Source organism: Blennius ocellaris, assembly GCF_963422515.1.
Source record: "Blennius ocellaris genome assembly, chromosome: 6".
In the NCBI taxonomy this organism is placed as follows: Eukaryota; Metazoa; Chordata; class Actinopteri; order Blenniiformes; family Blenniidae; genus Blennius; species Blennius ocellaris.
Window position 1 is genome coordinate 7227702 of NC_137655.1, and position 17999 is coordinate 7245700.

A 17999-nucleotide genomic window follows, 5' to 3' on the forward strand; every position below is an offset into this window, starting at 1 on the left:
ACATTATGGCCTCCTACCTGCAGTTATTTTTATTACAGCCTGATACAAAGCAGAGTTTTATGAAACCTTTCTCTCAGGACCATCATGAACCTCCGCAGCAGCTCGTCGGCTGGATCGGACCACGCGGGCTTCTTTCACCCTCTTCACGGCCGTGACCAATGATGCGGTTTTGGAGTTGATCTGACCCAGTCACAATTTATTGCCTTTCAAACTTACTGGTCTGCCCATTTTTTCTGTTTCTAGCACAAGGTTGGGAACAAAATGTTCATGTTCTGTCAAACTGGAGACAGAAGTGTTCATCAGTTTACCTCTAACTTTAATACCTCTGTAAAGCAGAACTTTCACTTTAAAACTTCTGTAAAGTGTTTCACTTCAAGCATATGTGCAATTAGTCAAGAGAAAAAAAAGTCTACCCCCTTATGCAAAAAAGGGATCAATGAATTCTTTAGCAGCGGCTCATATGACACTCAGACATTTACATTTTTGAGAACTGAAGTGCAGCGACATGAGAAATGCCAATCAGTTGAACTTGTAAAGTCAAAAAATTGGTTTTTACTCGTCGTTTAAGAATTAAACAACCACAAAGATCCTGATTTCTGTGACCCGATTATAAATTAGCCCTACCTCCACCAGTAGTTGAACAATCACTCACAATGTGGTTGGATGATTGACTCACAGGAATAAAACTGAGGCCCCGTTAATGTTGCGTTTCCGTGGCTACGACCACCGTCATCGTGGGGGGAAAAAATGCAATGAACAATGAAAACGTTTGTATTTTTCACTTGAAAAACGAGGCCTGATACTGTGAGTTCACGTCAACCACCCCCCACCCTCCCTTCAGTTCCCACAATGCACCTCCCCACCGCGTCAGTAATGGACATGAGCAACAAGCGATCGCACAAAGATCGAGGCAGCGTTGTACATTTCGTGATATAAATTATTTATTTACATTTACAGAAAAATGACCCCATCAAGACAACGTAGTAATAACTATTGGAAATAGAACCCAAGATACAGTAGCTGACGTCATCGTCACAACCGAACAGAGAGCTCTATAATAACATTGTGCCCTCTGTCAAAGGTCTCCTATAACACAAGGTGCAAGGCATCACGTGTAGCCCCGAAACACTCCCGCCCCGCCCCTCCCCTCCCCTCCCAGACCCCACACACCACGCACGTCAAAGCCTGTTACCCTGCTTTGCACTACCCCGATTTTGCTTGTATCCCTCATCTACAAACAACAGACACCGGCTAGCCCGCCTCTACCAAAGCGCACACATCTATTGGACATCCATTCATACACACACACTCACACACACACGCATACACACACATTCAATATCCTCAGTGTCACCCTCCCCCCCCCCCCCCCACTTAAAACCCTATGGTTCAGTTTCTCAGAAAAAAACCTTCAGAAAAAAGGTACAAGCAGACGATTTTGTGGTGGGAGGACGTTGGTGGCGGTGGCGACCGACGACGACTCTGTCCCCCTCCCCCCCGCCGACGTCCCGAGTCTCGCGGCCGACTTGGCGTGTCAGTCCTGCCTTTTGCCGTGCCGTCCGTCCTCCGTGGACATTCTTGGAGTTCATACTGGGAGAGAGGGCGAGGAGTGAGGGGAAGCAGATGCTAATTTTCAGGGTGGGCCTACAAGAGGGGGGGAGGGGGGCGGGGGGGACATCTAACGCCACGGGGCTCCGTGACGCGGAGGTCGACTCAGTCCGGTGTGTTGGGGCTCAGATAAGTCGAGTGGAGGCTCGCATGGTGTTCTCGGAACTGAAGTGGACATTGTTTTGCTTTTGCCGGTTGATCCTGTTGGTCCGTGGACACTTCCTGCACAGAGAGACAGAGGACACATGAACACATTTGTTCTTTGGAGCACCTTCGCAATGCCTCCAGGTCCCTGTTTACACCACATTTTCAAGAGTGAACGGGAACTTTCATCGTGTTTTGGGCGTCCGTTTCCATGACAATGGAGCTATATGCCGCTGAAGACGCAACTTTTTGAAAATGGCTCTAAAATTGTATTGTTTTTTGAACACTCCAATAACATCTCCCTGGAAACGGGGTGAAATTTGGTGAAATATAAATGCAAAAAACCCCGATATTTTCACTTAAGACGGTAGTGTGTAAACGGGACCAAAGCATGACAGTGAACCCAAACACTTGTGTACATACCAATACAAAAGCTCACTGAATCAAGGAGAGCAATGGATGTCAGCTTTAGGAGGCAAATGCACTTTTGCCTTTGCGCTGCTCTTTTTATAGGTTAGCAGTGGGGGCAAATATAGAATAACGTGGCAACAACATGGTATTTTGCAGCAAAATCCTTTCAAGCAGACCTTTGCCGAGATGTGGCAGAATGTCATACACAGGAGGCGAAGCTCTGAGATGACCTTTTTCTTCTGTCCTTTGACTGAAAGGTAAACTTTACAATGAGGAGTCTCTGATGATGTATTAAGGCCACGTTGGAGAGGAGGATGCGAATATTTAGACAAAAAAAATGGAGATATTCTTGAACTTTTCTCTCACTTTTTGCAATTTCTCTCAGGTCCGATTTACGGGACAACGTTATCAAGAGAACGGGGAAAACTTTTATTGTGTTTCTGGTGTTTGTTTACACTACAACGGTGTTTGGAGCCACTGAAAACAAAACATTAAAAAACACAGCTACTGCACATGTGCTACACAGTTATCACAGTAGGTGGTCACAGTAGGTGGTCAATAACAACAATTTGTCCATATTCTCCTGGGACTTAGGGCTTAGGGCTTTATAGTTGGGAGTCACGTGTAAAAACAATCCTATTCAGTCATCTGTCCATACAAATGTCTGTATACTCCCATTGTTATTGTTTGCAGCGTATTGTTCTCTGCGCGTGCGTGTGTATGCTTTCATTACAAAAACAAACAACAGCAGCCACTAGGACATGACAAATACATCTTTTTCAGCAATTCTGTCATTTACATCATTTTCAAAACGTTGATGTGTAAATGTGACGCTTTGCTGAAACAAACTGCAAAAAATATGAGTTTCCACTTAAAACGTTGTCCTGTAAACGAGCCATTTCATGTGCTATGAAAACATGAAGTTATTGTAGCTGGACTTTACCAATTCACTAAAGGTAGTAAAGGATTCTGGGTTAAAACAATAAAAAATAAGAATTGCCTTATCAAGTGGGCCAGTGATGCATCATTTACAGTTTTTTTTTCTTCTTAAATTCTTTTAGCTATACCACATCCATTTTAACTGAGTTTTGTTTCACACACAGGCTCCTCTAATTTGAAAATACTCAAATTTCCCTCTAAGTATACACACGCAACACACTCCACCACACTCCACATACGCCAAGAGTGACGGGGGTGTGTCAGTGAGTGAGTCACTAACCACGAAGAAACTGGTTCGTGAGCAGATTCATTCATTCGTTTGTCCGCTCGTTCGTGTCTGCAGAAACCAGTGAGAATCCGCAATCAGATATTTTATTTCCAATGTGTGTTTGCATATGGAGAAGATACGGCTGAGCAGCTGGACACATTAGCTTCACTGCAGCTGCATGCGGCCTTATAAATCCTCTCTTTGCTTCTTTATCTTCTCTCCTTACACTCTCACCCTGTGTCTTTATAATGGCTCCCTCTCTCATTTCCCTCCCCCTCCTCCTCCTCCTTCTCTGTCCTCCTTCCTTTCCCTCCTCCTTTGCTCAGAGGAGCAGTTTTTTTCCTCAGCCAAAACTCTTTTAAAATCTTTTATTAAATGTCATAAATTGCTTAGGTCAGCCGGAGGCAGACGAGCTGCAGGCTGTTTGCGCGCGCGTGTGTGTGTGTGTGTGTGGGTGGGTTTTTTATTGTGAATACAAAATGCCTGTTAAAACACAAGCGTGTACACTTGCCCACACAGATATCTCTGTTTATCTGTGCTTGCATGCATGCGTCGCATGCATCATCAGATGTTTGTGTGTGTGCTTGTGCGTGTTTGTGTGTGTGCCGCCCTCGGGGAAAGTGACAGCACTTTCTTTTCCATGGTGACCTTTCAGTTGTTTCCTTCAGGCTTGAGAGTGTGTGACTCACAAACACAGACATGTATGACATCGCTCCAACCACTCATTAGAAGACAATGTTTTTTTTCGGCGCACGTGCGTGTGCGCGTGTGTGTGCGTGTGTGTGTGTGTGTGTGTGTGTGTGTGTGTGTGTGTGTGTGTGTGTGTGTGTGTGTGTGTGTGTGTGTGTGTGTGTGTGTGTGTGTGTGTGTGTGTGTGTGTGTGTGTCAGGACATGACTCACCTGGTAATGCAGAGCACCACCACACAGATGATGACCACCTGGAGCGCTCCGATGATGGAGGCGATGAGGACGTAGTGCAGTTTGCCAGAGCCCGGCACTACATAGAGCACGTTGTACTCTTTGATGTCACACTGGGGGCCCCTAAAACCCGAGTGACAGCTGAAATCACACACACACACACACACACACACACACACACACACACACACACACACACACACACACACACACACACACACACACACACACACACACACACACACACACACACACACACACACACACACACACACACACACACACACAGGAGAAAGAGAGAGCGAGAGAACGAGTCATTTCCTTGCGCTGAGCGACAGGTTCATTATTTTTGTGTTCCTAATTGAACCGTCAGTACCTGTTTGATAAAGACTTTGTGGTGGAAACACTGCGTTTCCGTGACAGTGTTGCGACCAGGCGCTTTCTTTTGCTGAGACTTGTGTAGATGAACGTGACTGATGGGGGCTTTCTGGGGGGGGGGCGCATGGAAGAAGGGGGAGTGCGTTCACACCGAGTGAGTGGAAACACATAATTCTGTCTTCTTTCCGGGCCTGTGGCCACGCTAACGCTGAATTATGTGTGCGCGTGAACCTGAGACAACGTTGTCACGGAGCTGGCTATGCATGTAGCTGCCATAGCTACATCGCTAAGAAACTGCAAGAATACTGATTACCTTCACAAGCTTCTGTCATTAGCTGCTTGTTAACAGAAAGCACAAGAAAGGAAAGGAGTGTGAGCACAGGTGAAAACGAGCCTCTAATTGAAGCACAAAGGACTTATATCGCGCTTGATGCGACTATTTTGAGTGTGGTAGGGAGAGCTAGAATTGAAACTCCAACACTGACTTATTAAGTTGAACTTCCACAGTTTTGATGCTCCAAAAGGTTTTTGGACCAATCGAAGGGGTCATGTTACAAATAATGCAACAAAAGAGTTAATCTGAAAGGTGTGAGAAGATGACAAATATCTGATTGAAACCATCAAACAAATCAACAAACAAACCATCCAGCCAATCAAGCACCCAACAAATGAACCAACCAACCAATGAATCAAGACATTGACCAACAAACCAACAAACTAACTGTTTGACCAGCCAGACAGTCGACCGACCAACCAACCAACCAACCAATTAGAGCTTAGTTATACATTCACGTCCTTCATCAGGATATACTTCTGCCACGATTTAACATTGTGTAGCATTAATGAGTAACTTGGAAGTTGGAAATGTCTGACTTCTCTAAACATATCACTAAGAAAGTGACATGTTTCAAGAGCAAAGAGAAGCGATCATAACCCCATTCAACATGACAGCAGCTGTGCAAGACTTTCAAAAGACACTCGGTAAAAAACAGAATGAAAAGAACCAAACGCGATGCGCCTTGAATATGTAGTTAGCTATAGTAGCAACGACAAAACACAAGTACTTCCAGGTGTGTGGAAACAGTATCTATCGATAAAAATAAACTTCAGAAGCATAGAAGTGGTGTTTTTATCTGCATTTTTTTTTTGTTTCAACCAAGAAATTGACGTCTCCCAGCTGCATCCAATGACTTGATTTCCCTTTTCAATGTGTAAACAATACAATTGTGTAAACTAAATCACCGGTTGTACATTAATGTATGAGCACATACGCCTCCCAGTATTTTAAAAAGTGAAGAAAATGAAGTAGTTAGGAGGTACACCAGCTAAGCTGTGTTGATTTTAGAATTGATGGTTGGACTTTCACAGAAGTAAAAAAAAACAAAAAACTGCCTGCTGGAACCATGTGAATAGACTGAATACTGTAGTAGAGTGAGCACACAAAACAGGGTGACCATATTATGATTGCCACAAAAGAGGACACTTGGCCTGGCCTCGAGATACTTCAATGATACTTGAAGTTTATTCAAAGACGCCTTTTAATTTGTATTTATTTAAACCTATCCAGATCAAGCTGGATAGAAAATTCAGTGAGATACCAAATTTGTATCTCCTGAAATAAAGAATGACATTCAGGTAGGCCTTTCAGAGGTTACTCAACATGGTTTATTAAGTCTAAAATAGCCTTTCTTTGAAAATCAATAGGACGAAAATAACTTAGAAATTAAATAATGATAAGAATAATACCTCTTCAGTGTAGAGAAATAAAAACATGGAACCAAAAAGCATGGTTTTCTAATTAAAAGTGCTGTTTTATTGGGAATGTGCAGGTAAATTAAAAACAATCCTGACATTTATTTCTGGTGTATTAATATTATCCCAGACATATAGATTTATGCAACAAACAAATTCTTAACTATTCTGTACAAAATGGAGTTTAAATACATTTTATGTTGAATGCCCTTGACAAAATCATAAAAACTGGACATCCAAATAAAATTATAACACTCTTGCATCCCACAGAACAAAACACATGTTAGTTCAGGGGACACATAGAGCCCAATTTCATCTTGAGTGGGCCAGACTGGTGAAATGGTACCATAATAACCTTTGAATTTTAACTTTAAAGTTTTTGTTCATTGTGGTGCAGAAATGTCTATATTTTTGTAAAAACCAAAATATTTCAACAGACTGTAATATCAACATGAAGCCAATTTTAATGAAACCTGGTGTAAAATATGTTTGACACTCCAACCCGAGACACTTTTTGTCACCCAATTAATATTACTTCCATGTGGTTTCTTTTGTGTGTTTTGAGCAATTCTACAAAGCGATTCCTCCTGGGATTCATAAAGTATTTCTATTCTATTCTATTCTATTCAATGAGGCAAAAAATTTAAGTGATTTTGTCACAATGTTGAGACTTTTATTGAAACTACATGACAAGTGTTTTTTATTAAAAAATCCCTGCTGTTGAATTCACATGCACGCATTTTTTTTTGACGTGTCAAACCCAGTTCACATTTTTCAATGATTTACTGTACATGCAGTTTATGCATTGGTATTTTCAAATCGGTCGACCTTAAACAGAAAGAGAGAATAAATGAGATGAACTTTGAGCTCAGATGGTTTCCATTTTAATATCTCCATCTTTTCTCCTTTACTTCCCTACGTCGCTCTTTTCTTGTCTCAGGGGAGGTTGTTACCCACCGACACCTGCACATCCTTGCATCGCACGCACGCACGCACGCACGCACGCACGCACGCACGCACGCACGCACGCACGCACGCACGCACGCACACACGCACACACACACACACACACACACACACACGCACGCACACACACACACACACACACACACACACACACACACACACACACACACACACACACACACACACTTCCCTGCCTCATCAGGACACCACTCCTCGGCCCTTCAAACAGCAGGGGGCAGCAGAGACCCTCGGCAGCCCCTGTCTTGATAAGCACTACTCTGTATGCAAGAAGAAAGTCTGGGTGAGCGGGATGGTGGAGGTTAGGGAGAAAGGGGAAAGACACCTAGACACCCCCCCCCCCCCCCCCCCCCAGCTGTTCCACTATCAGGCTGTAAAAGATGGCTGAGAGTATGTGTGTGGGTGGTCGGTGGGTTTTTATTATCATTCCTCATTGTGCCTTTATGTAAATGCATGTATATACTGCCTGTGTACCTAAGAGAATCTGCACCGAATCTGAAGAATCTCTTATTGGCGCCCATGTGGTCATCTTATCAGTAAAGTGTTGCCGTGTGTGCGGCTCTCGACACTTGTATGACTTAAATATACCACATGGAATTTGAAGCTTGCTGGTGGGAATTGTCATCTTTTAAAGTTGGTATGGCAAATGTGTCTGCAGTCACGTATTGACAGGTCTGGCAGACACAAAGGAAGAATTCTCGACTGGAAACATTCTCAGAGTGTGGGAATATGAGTTTCTCTCACAAAGCTCAAACCCCAACCTTTTCCCCCCTGAACTGTCCTGCCGCACAAGTCTTTGTTTTAACCATATTTTTTTTCTTCTTCAAATTTTAATAGAGTATAATGCTGGAAAAAGACATTCTGAAAACCACTGCTCTGCCATTCCCACACATTTGGTGCTAAACTGAGCTTCCTGCGTCATATAATGTATTTAATCTCCTAATTGGAGAAAGTGTGTGAAAGCGTTGACACATTAGAAGTTGTGACAAATAAACAGCGGTGAAATAAAAATATCCCACTGTATACGTTGGGATTCAAAAGATTTGATATTCAGGTCTACTGTAATGAATGGGGCACAAGAGATTACGCATACGCAAGTGTGGAAGCTCATCAACTTGACAGAAGGCATTGAGGAATTAGGCACTATTTACACTGTTTCAAGTGAAAACGTGTTTTCATTCCTGGAAAATTTCGCATTTGCAAGGCAATGTTTTGTAAAACGAGTAGCGTCGATTCGTAAAAGTTGTGTTTTCTTCCATCCACACGTTTTCCCCTCCTTCCACGGCGACAGAGTCGGTGCGTTTTTTTGTGGGGAGGGTTTCACATTTGGGGCTGTTTTTCAAAAGTTGCGTTTCCAGCAGCTTTGAGCAACATTGTCATATAAACAGACACCCAAACATTGTATTGTGTAAACAGGTACTGGGAGAAAGGTTCAAGTATATCTATTGTTTTGCTTAAATATTCCCATTCTCCTCCACAATGTCTGTCGTACAAATGGGGCTTGAAAGTGCAGTGTATCTGTGTGAGCAAGAAACTAAAGCCTTGCTTCCACCGTGCAGCATGTGCCGGCGTTTGACTCAATCTTCATCTAGCGTTCCATTTTTTTTTTTTTTTTTTTTTGACAGAGGATCTGTTTATCACAAGATTTTTTGTCTCATTAGAAGTATTGCAAATTAAATTTGTCACCACATCACGAAAATAAATCCCCCGCAGAATTCCTTCTCCCTCGTAAAAATATTGAATCCGTTAGTCAAAGAACTCACGAAGCAACTATTTGAAATATTGTATTGCCTGATTTTATCAAGCCAAAACTACAAAGCTGGGGGAAAAAAAAGTAAGATGATCAAACGGGTTTTACATATATTTCTGAGACAGTGAGGGATACTACATATGGATGATATTGCACAACACACACACACACACACACACACACACACACACGCACACGCACACGCACACGCACACACACGCTGACTGCATGTATTTGGTCGTGAGAGGAGATATGTCAGAACTGTGTCTTTTTACAGATTTTATCACCGACATCAAACTCAACACTTGAAGGCAAATCCGCAGCAGTGAGGGAATCGTGATTGAAACGTCGCGAAAGCCATGGAATCAATCGGCAGATGCATGTAAAATCAGCATTAGGGATGGACGTTAATGCCGCCTACATTCATCTATAATTGGATATGACTGCTGTGATCCGTGATCAACAGCTGCTTTAAGTTTCTGCTTTATTTCATAGAGAGAGAAAAAAAGAAGCCCAAAGCCGTCTGACGGCAGCGGGACAGATGTATTGATAAAACTCCTGTTTGTGGCCTGGAGAGAGCGACACCGGGGCACAAGGACAACGCTCTTGTCTGTTGTCCACCGTGTTTGCCTTTTGTTGCATCACACGCCTTCGACACCAGGCTGCTTCAAAAGGAGCCTCGTGTGCTTCTGCACACTCGGACCAAGGACACACTCAATTCCAACAGCCAAGTCCTTTTTTTTTTTTTTTTTCCTTTTCCCCCCCTGAAAAGGTACTGCATCATACATGCAGCAGATGCCGCTGTTTCATCGGACGACACGACGTCTCCGTTTACGGCGCGAGAAACAACGGAATTAAACACAAAATAGCGTCGTATAATCGCTAATCGGCCGATACGTCATGTGAATGGCTTCATCAAGTCTTTTTACTTCCAGTCTCTGTCAATGTTCATGTTCAATAAAACAAAAGCCATCTGCAGATTAGTGGCGCTGCTGTGTATTCATTTTGTGCCGTGGAGGAATGGACATAAATTCCCCCGAGAAGTGTCCCGAGCTGTCGTTGTCATGCACGTCACAGGCGTGCCTGTGAACTGCACACTTCAGAGCATCGGGACTGTATTCATTAATCACTCTGCCCGAACAATATGCATGGATTCCACTTCACAAAGACCGCTCCCACTTTGAGCAAACTGCTATATGAAGCTCAACGGGAGGTGTGATTGGAGACACTGACACAAAGTTCAACCAAGCCCATATTCTAAAACAGAGCCTAGCAAAGCAGTTTATCTGAAGGGGTGCTGGCTAACAGCCCCGACCTGACACCCTACAGAGGTAGCTTTGATATTTCACTTTCTCATCTAACTACTTTATATTCATTTAAGACAAACAAGCTTGATTGGGAAAAATATATGAGCTCAAGCATGCGCCAAACAATTGCCGCATTGTGCAGCTTGATTAGCAATCTCACAGGAATACTTCAAGGCTGCTGCGAGATTGCTGTTCATAGGTTGTGCAATTCAACGGACAATTTGCATAACATATAACTTGTCCTTTTGTCGCGTTTTGAGTTTCTGAAGTTTATCCAGCCTGGTCACTCAGTGATTGTTTATTTATAATCAGTTCAGCTAATGTGATCCAGACCACCAAGATTTGTCTTCAGGACTTTACTTAAATTGTGAGAGCTTTAATACATTTTACATGGTGAGCCACATTCTTGTGCCAATAGTGACAGCTGTTATACGAGAGGCTTGCCCGCCATTGGAGGCACTGACCAAGACCAAGGCCAAGAGTTTAAGGGGCCAAAATCGAGTCAAGACCAAAAACCTTGAAAACATGGTCTAAAATATGACAACACTGCCAAATGATCGGGAAGTCTTTGGATATGACACATGGTCACCGACGACCTCAAAGTCAAATGCTTTGACTCGGTTAACCAACCAGTCATATTGCCTGAACGTAAACTAACACCCATTCCTGGTTAATTCTGTTGACATGACAATAAAGGTCTGGTACTAAACTGAACCTCAAACTGCTTCCTCCATGGCAAGCGTCACTGTGGGTCAAACAGTCTTGGAGCTTATATCAGTGAAGTCCATCTCTCATCGACCCACAAGCACAGCAACCAAACACAGCTTGAGTATTTTGACTCAATGTAGCCGAAAGCTTCTTTCAGCTCCTCAAACTACATACAGTGTTTTTTTTTTTTTTAATAACCCCTTTTACAATAAAACTTATATGGTACATTGACGCCAAATGAATGTAGTTCAATTGACTGCTCCATAAAAATACATGTACTGTGCATAATAGCGACCATGAAAATAACTGTATTGATTGCGAGCTATTTAAAATCCATTCATCTCATTATGAGATAATAATCAATAGTCCTGACTCCGTGTATTGAATTATGCTAAAATTAAACATAATCAGGAAAACGCATTCGGTTACCAAATGTCTTCAAAGGCATCTTAAATACGGAAGCAGTAGCACGTAGCACAGTGTTTAAAACTGTGTTCAGACAGTCTGGTGTTTAAAATTCAAACCATACACCTCGACTGCTATGACCTCAGTTAAACTCTGGCAGGAGACCTTTATTGCAAGACTGTGTCTCCCCTTGTAATATCAATATGCAATAACGGTATCTATTTTCCCCTCATCCAGCCCTGTGTGTCAGTGTGTAAGCGTTTCTGCTTTTACTGTCTTTTCGGGGTCCGAGACCTCAAGTGCATGCAAGACTTGTTAAGTTATGGAACGTGTGTGTGTGTGTGTGTGTGTGTGTGTGTGTGTGTGTGTGTGTGTGTGTGTGTGTGTGTGTGTGTGTGTGTGTATACCTGCAGGACGGCTGGGCCAGCATGCTGGGGAACTGACACTCTCCGTGGACACAGTAGTTCTTGTAGTGATCTGGACAGGGGATGTAGAGGCCACGGGCCAGTCCATTTCGTGGATCTTCTTTTTCTTCTGATACACAAAAACACACACAAGACAAGACGTTGAATTTGAATCAGAGGTGAGGGGCCACGAAGGTTTGCGTTCGGAATAAGCAATCCAGTCCATCGCATGCAGAGTCGGTAGAAGCATGTAAATTAATAACGAGGAAATTCAGTTAGCATCACATGTGCGTCACTTTATCTCATGCATCAGGGATGTCAAACATAAGGCCCGTTGTTTGACACCACCAAGCAAATTGTAGGAATTTCAAAGAAAACATTGATGTTGAAAGTAATTTGTTTTTAAACAACAGTGAAAGAGCTGAGATATCAGTGGTGCTGCCATGGAAGCTAGAAAACTAGCATTAGTCGCAAAGCCATATTGTCATGGTGAGTTTGTGAAAAACATGCATATGCAAGAGCTTTTGGACATCCACTGTATTTTCCAACAAAAGATTTCATTCTAATTTGCGTTCTGCCGAAATCATAGTCATTTTCTGTAGTAATTGTTTGGTTTAGTGAAAATATAGGCATTTTCATCAAGTATATGCCACACGACAACACAGTTAATACTTCAAATTTTAATTTTAAAGATTATTATTTTACTATTTCACCAGTCTGGCCCACTCAAGATGAAATTAAACCTTTTGTGTCCCCTGGTATAAAATGTGTTTGACACCCCTGGTTTATTCAATACAAACTAAATTGCAAATTTGCAACAAAGAATGAAGGATACAATAAAAAAACATGTATGGAAAACGTTTGTATTGTCGTCAGTATTTCAGTACTACATGTACATCTCATATAAGTAGAATACATTACATTTATCACACATAGAGTGGAACATTTCATTCTTTAACACATTAGTTCGTAAGTTATGAAAATAATGACAAAAAAACGTCTGAGAATATTGTCACTGGGAAAGTACATTTTAAATGGTTTTAGTATTAGTAATTTACATTCTCTTTAGCAACAGTGTACGGAAAAACATGTGAAATTTACTTGATTAAAATAATTTCTACTCTCTCTAAGCAAGGTAACACAACTGTCCCAATTTATTATAAATTAATACTTTAAAAAAATCACGATTTTATGTGAATGTATAAATAACCAACAAAAAATGTCATATGAATGTCCATATTGTTAATGTTTATAGCGTATTGTTCTCTGTGTGTGTGCAGTTTCATGACAAAACCTGATTCAGCTTGTGATTGACGTCTCTCTCCCGACTCACCTGTGATGTCGGTCCGTGCAAAATGCCCATCTCCACCTTTGTTCCCCGTTATGATGTCCCCTGGAAAGACCAAAGACATATTAAATTTGATCTCGGGTCAGTGCAACCTCCCCGCCAGTTTGCTGGCTCCTTCCATTATCGGTTCACAGCGATGCCGTCGGAGGCAGAGACGGAGTTCACCTGGCCTGTGCACCTGTGCGCTTAATGCACATAAAAGTGAAGCATTCTCTCTGTAACTCAGGGACTGTCACTCCTAATGTGAGCGGGTGAAGAAAGGTAGAACGAGGCTGAGTCGGACTGAAAAGATCAGAGAGAATAATGCATTTTCCTCACCTTATTGAGGCTACACCAAATTCATCTTTTCACAATGGCGAGACAAAATCTCCCTCAAATCATTTTCATTTTATTGCAATTGATTTTCTCTTCTTCTTCTTCTGCTTCTTCTTCTTTTTCCTCTTCTTCTCTACTTCCTCTTTCTCTTCTTCTTCCTCTTCTTCCTCTTCTTTGTCTTCTTCCTCTTTTTCCTCTTCTTCTTTGTCTTCTTCCTCTTTTTCTTCTTCTTCCTCTTCCTCTTCTTTGTCTTCTTCCTCTTTTTCCTCTTCTTCTTTGTCTTCCTCTTTTTCCTCTTCTTTGTCTTCCTCTTCATCTTCTTTGTCTTCTTCCTCTTTTTCTTCTTCTTCCTCTTCCTCTTCTTCTTCTTCTTCTTCTTCTTCAAGTCAACTGAATCGTCTCTCTCAAACGGAGCCCGTGAAACTATTTTCCAGAGTCATGGTGCAAGAACTGTGGCTGGAAACAAGTCTGAATGTGCAACTTATTTTTTTCCCCTTCAAAATTTATTATTTATCATTTTCCCTCATTTGGTTTTTAAATTTATTTGTCTGCTCAATACCAAGAGGAGCGATAAGGGGAAGGAAACAAAGCAGCATTTCAATGAGGTCAAGAAGTCGGGACTCTTGGGTGCCTGACATCCACTTAAGTAGAATTTTAAGAAGCATCCAGAGGCGAGATGCTACAAACCAAACAGACCAAAACTGAGTATCTGATTATGCAGCTGTACTGCTTAAGGGAACAAACATAAGTGAATAAAATGCAAGATTATCGGAGGTTTGATGGGTGACTGTAGCAGGCGGGGCGACTTCTAAGAAAGTGTCTCATAACAGCACCAATGATTATACACCAACGTGTTATTCACCCTGGCAATAACAAAAAACAAAACAAAACTAGAAGCTGTTTTTGTTCCTTAAACTGTTATGGTCAAGCATTTCAGACATGTGACTACTACAGGAGCCTTTTCTATCTGATCTACACTGATTCTCTCATGTCTTTCTGGGTATTTTCATATTTCTATGCCAGCTATGTCAGGATTGCAATGATGTATTGCAATCGTCTTTTCCATGCGTTGCCGTATCATGTAGTTCAGGGGTGTCAAACAGAAGCAAGGAAACCAACCTGCAAGAGGCTTCAATCTGACCCACCAAGCCAATAAGCAAATAATAAAAATTTCAAAGAAAACATTGATTTTCTAAACGAGCATTCGCCTCAAAGCCATATGGTCAGGGTGAGTTTTTAAATAAATGCATAATGCAACAGCTATAGGAGAAGATTTCCGGACATTTCACTTTATTTTGCACCAGAATGTTTCATCAAAATTGGCTTTATATTGAAGTCATAATTTCCAGTAGTAATTGTTTGGTTTTGTGAAAATATTGACATTTTCATCACATACTGCCTACGCGACAACAAAGAAAAAGCTTCAAGTTTAAATGTAAATGTTATTATGGCAATATTTTAAATGTCCATTCCACTCAAGATGAAATTGAGCTGTTTGTGGCCCCTGAACTAAAATACATTTGACACCCCTGCTTTAAATAGTGTCACATTAATGCTCCAATATTACAACTGTTAGCACTGTGTGGATCAATCTAATGGAATCACATGAAATTATCAGTAAGTCGGAGGAAGATGCTCTAAAATCTGGATGCTATTTGCTTCCAAACAGTTTAATGAGCTAATAATAGCGGCAAGAACACAGTGGAGATAAATGACCAACTCTTACCAGATATTTTAACAGTAAGCTAATGATTATTGACTTCAGCTAATGCATGATAGCTACTGTGGATACGGGCTGATGTTATTGTCACCGACAGTGAGATGTTTCATGATGCTGTCAGGAAGAGCGAGTGAGTTCAGGATGCATGTGGCGTTCCTCCTTCAATAATCTACAATTTAATGAAGGAGTAGCAGAGGTGCTCATTAGCTTCGGTTGATGGACTAAGTGAGATAGATAGAGAGAGGCAGCAGCTCTTCAACTGTTTTATCACAAAAAAAGAACCAAATGAACAAAAAATGTAAATAAAAAAATAGGGATGCAAGGATACGAGTACCAGGTCCAACACTGCACGGAGTACTTGTACTTGTAAAAGAGACTTAGCCCGATGCTGCTCATTAGGTTAAATGCTCCAAGAGGATTTTACTCTGAGCTGTGCGACGGTACGCACTGCTGTTTGCGTACTGTCGACGCAGCAGTACCTCCACACAGCCTTTGCATCGACGCTATGCAAAGGCTGTGTGGAGGTACTTTGTGGCAACACATAGCCTTCACATATTGTTTGCATATGACATATGAATTAGGCTTCATGGCTGATACAAGAAACTACTTGTATCAGTACTCCCTATCAGCAAGTAGATAAAGGTTATTACTTGTCCTTAAAAAAGGTAAGTTCGAGCACAAAAATGAATTGCTTCAGAAGAAGTACAGAAAAAAAAGAAGCACCGAACCAGCGTTCGAAGTGGTAAAGTGTTACTCTGAGTCCTGCTACCGACAGATTGACTTCACGAGTCACAGTTCCTCCGCTTCACGACATTTGTCCTTCTCCCTTCTTCCCCAGACTAAAAACAGAAAGCGTGGAAGCGCGCGACGATCGATGACGGTGATCCGAGCCACAACCTGAGACACGGGGGAATCAAGGTTTCTATTTGCGTTGCAGAGCAAAGCTAGTTAGCCGCGATCATTTTACTCCCTATTACCCCACAAAAGAAGCCTGTCAAATCCCCGCAAAATGCATTCCTGCATTTTAAAAGGGCGCGAAGAGTTGCGACTTGAACATGCCCCTGCAGTGTGCGTTAGTCTGTCCTCTGCTGTCCACCTGATGGTGAAATTAATCAACGTGAAGGGAAATGAAGCTGCTGGCAGAACAGGCCTTGAATGAAATGAAGCAAAAGTAAGACGAGAATTCAAAAGAAAAAAAATCTGAATTGGCCTTTTTTTTCTTCCTTTTCCTACATGGATTAGCAGTGTGACTCAGTTTAGGGATTTAAGCGCAGAAATTAATAAATCCACTGAAAAACAGCACCCAAACACAAAGAGAAAGGAGGATTACCGTTCAGTGAAATTATCAATATACGTTAGCAGCAAAGGCGAGGTGGGCTTTTGAAGGATTATCACTGCATGCTTTTACCCTCCAAATATGATTGAGTTGAAACTTTCTGTAATTATGAAATGCAGCTGCAAATGGGAGGGGATGTGGAATCATGCAGGCTGTGTTTAGCTCCGCCAGGAGCCTCATTTGCCCCCATGCCCCGGCTTTGACGTGAGTCCAACACCTGCCGGGACGCGCGGATTGGCGGCTCCCGCTGAGCCGCCGAGGGCGCCGTTTGTGTCGTGCGCAGAGAGCTCGGGACTCTCACCTTGGCAGTGACCCAGGTACTTGACTTCGATGCGCTCCTGCTTCTGACAGGACGCCTCCTTCACCTGGCAGGGGTTGTCGTACGAGCGGCCGTCGGAGGCACACACCGGGTTGAAGCTGATGTGGGAGCAGTCGATGTTGCAGACACACCTGAAGAACAAGGAGCGACAACACTGTCTGTAATGAGACGTAGAATGAATGTGTGAAAAATGAAACAGGAGACGAGTGTGTGTGTGTGTGTGTGTCTGTCTGTCTTGGGCAGAAAGGCAGACGTAATTTCAAAGCAGGAAGAAAAAGGTACAGCTCAAGCTCATTCTGATCCCTGCATAGTAATCCTGTTCAAACTGGGCTTTGCCTCATTCAAGCCGACACAAAAGCCAATGGACAGGACTTTGTAAACAAAACAAGGGGCAAGCTGCACCGAGGCATTGACTGACAAAGGAATTACAATAGCGGGAAGCAATTATTAATTTAAGAAGTGTAGATAGGCTCAAGTGTTGCAGAGGAAATAACAAAGAAAGATGCCATTCAAATGTGTCACGTGTGAAATGTATTATTGACAAAGCCAAAAATATCCTTTAATACAGGAGACTGGAAACCGTCACAGAAAAAAAAAAAGGAAAAAGCTATGGTGGATTCCAGAGTAGCTTTTATTCAATGTTCACAATGTCCAACAAATCTCACTCAAACCGATCGGCCGCCGAACACCAAAAATATCCCCAAAGAATTTGGACTGACAAAAATATTGGGAGTCAAATTCGACTTTCCTGAAACGCTGCTACAGCGCACCACAACAATAATAGTCCACTTGCAAATGCAGGAGTAGATGGTCAATAACAACAATGGCGGCCACCAGATTGTCATGACTCCCAGTCCATGAGTCTCCCGTAATAGCAATCCAACTTCATCTGACAATACGGATGTGCTCACCATTGTGAATGCTTGTAGCTCATTGTTCTCTGTGCATATTCTCCACATTCTACTTTTGAAAATGTTTGAACGC

The 17999-nt window shown here is 42.3% G+C and overlaps 1 protein-coding gene across 1 annotated transcript in view; it reads right to left on the reverse strand.

Moving 5' to 3' along the window:
• Positions 1-1402: 1402 nt before the first annotated feature.
• The window catches only part of LOC308131844 (tomoregulin-2-like), a gene marked incomplete at its 5' end in the record, with an annotated part of 150289 nt that continues 133692 nt past the window's right edge, over positions 1403-17999 (reverse strand). The window contains 5 exon segments of the mRNA XM_080498712.1: positions 1403-1830; positions 4272-4430; positions 11981-12107; positions 13311-13370; positions 16998-17146. Of these exon segments, the coding sequence (XP_080354838.1) occupies positions 1734-1830; positions 4272-4430; positions 11981-12107; positions 13311-13370; positions 16998-17146 (592 nt within the window). The 3' untranslated portion in view covers positions 1403-1733.